The 1,521-nt window shown below is 53.0% G+C and overlaps 1 protein-coding gene across 1 annotated transcript in view; it reads left to right on the forward strand.

The window, feature by feature from the left end:
• Positions 1-1,521, forward strand: part of MYOM3 (myomesin 3) — a 54,088-nt gene that overhangs the window by 35,078 nt on the left and 17,489 nt on the right. Inside the window, exon 22 of the mRNA XM_005875199.2 lies at positions 837-993. Coding sequence (XP_005875261.1) covers positions 837-993 — 157 coding nt within the window. The remainder of the gene's footprint in view (positions 1-836; positions 994-1,521) is intronic.

A 1,521-nucleotide genomic window follows, 5' to 3' on the forward strand; every position in this document is an offset into this window, starting at 1 on the left:
TTCTTCCCGCCTTCCTTCCTTCCTGCTGTTTCTCTCTCCATCCCCCATTCCGTCTATTTCTATGGAATCCCAAGTTATGAGCACATCTTCTGTCTGAAGGGGTCTCCCGTGCTTTCACATGCCACATTCATAAACTCACACACCTCTTCATGGAGATTGGAAATAACGCCCAACTCCAGTCCCAAGTATTATTTCAGATGCCACGCGAGGCTTTGCCGTCCTGCAGTCACAGCTCCTGAGGTCCCCTCCTACACACACGCCAGACGCTGTGCCAGGTTCTTACCCTGCCCTGGGCCTCCTAACCAGCCACCCAAGGAACCAGTTTAGAACGGAAGTCACTGTAGCTCCGAGAGGTGAAATGATCAGGTCGCACAGCTAGGACATGACAGTCACTCAGCTCTCCTCACTATAAGGCATATCTCTTTCCATCTTTTAATTATTCATTCATTCAGCAAATATTTGGTGACGCCCACATCACACTGGGGATACGGCAGGGATGAGAAAGCAAGATCCCCGCTCTAGTAGGGGGGACGCGGGAGGGCACAGCACAAATGGACAGTAAACAAGAGCCAGTTCCGTGAAGGAGACAGTGATAAATGCTATAAGGGAAATGCAACGGGGTGATATGGTGGGGTGGGGGTCACTTTAACAGGGTGCTCAGGGAGGGCCTCTCTGAGGAGGTGACATTTGCAAGGCCTCAGAGGCCACAGCAAGGGTCTGGGGTTGTTGTTTTATGCAAGTGCAATAGGCAGACGTTGGAGGGTTTAGCAGGGGAGGGGCGTGACCTGGTTTATTATTTGTAAACATCGGCGCCCTCTGTTGGACCCCGCCCTCAGATGCCCCAGAGATCAAGGTTGGAGTGGATGAAGAAGGCTTCATCTACTTGGCTTTCGAAGCCCCCGGGGCCCCCGACTCCTCAGAGTTCCAGTGGTCCAAGGACTACAAGGGCCCGCCGGACCCCCAGAGGGTCAAGATCGAGGAGGAAGCTAACAAGTGAGTGAGGGGAGGGGTGGCACAGCTAGTCCATGGGTCCCACGTGTTGTCAGATGAGTCGGCAGAAGCTCGTGGCTGAGACCACCCAGCAGGACCCACAGATAATGAATGAATGAATGAATGAATGAATGAGTGAGTGAATGGGCCTGAGAAGGGATGCTTGTCTCTCACTACGGATGCTGACTGCCACCTTAGGGAGAAATGGAGGAACAGGGCACTTAAGGGGCTGAAATGACAGCGTTCATTTGGAGTGTTTTTCTGTAAGCAACTGCGCAGGACTTCCTTTCTAGCCTGGGAGCCAGTGACTTGTTCTTGGAGCATCTCTGGGCTCCGTGTCATCTCATTTGTAAAAAAGAGGGGTTGGGCCCTAGCCGGTTTGGCTCAGTGGATAGAGCATCAGCCTGCGGACTGAAGAGTCCTAGGTTCAATTCCCGTCAAGGGCACATGCCCGAGTTGTGGGCTCGATCCCGAGTAGGGGGCGAGCAGGAGGCAGCCGATCAATGATTCTCTCTCATCATTGATGTTTCT

Source organism: Myotis brandtii, unplaced genomic scaffold (genome assembly GCF_000412655.1).
Source record: "Myotis brandtii unplaced genomic scaffold, ASM41265v1 scaffold456, whole genome shotgun sequence".
In the NCBI taxonomy this organism is placed as follows: domain Eukaryota; kingdom Metazoa; phylum Chordata; class Mammalia; order Chiroptera; family Vespertilionidae; genus Myotis; species Myotis brandtii.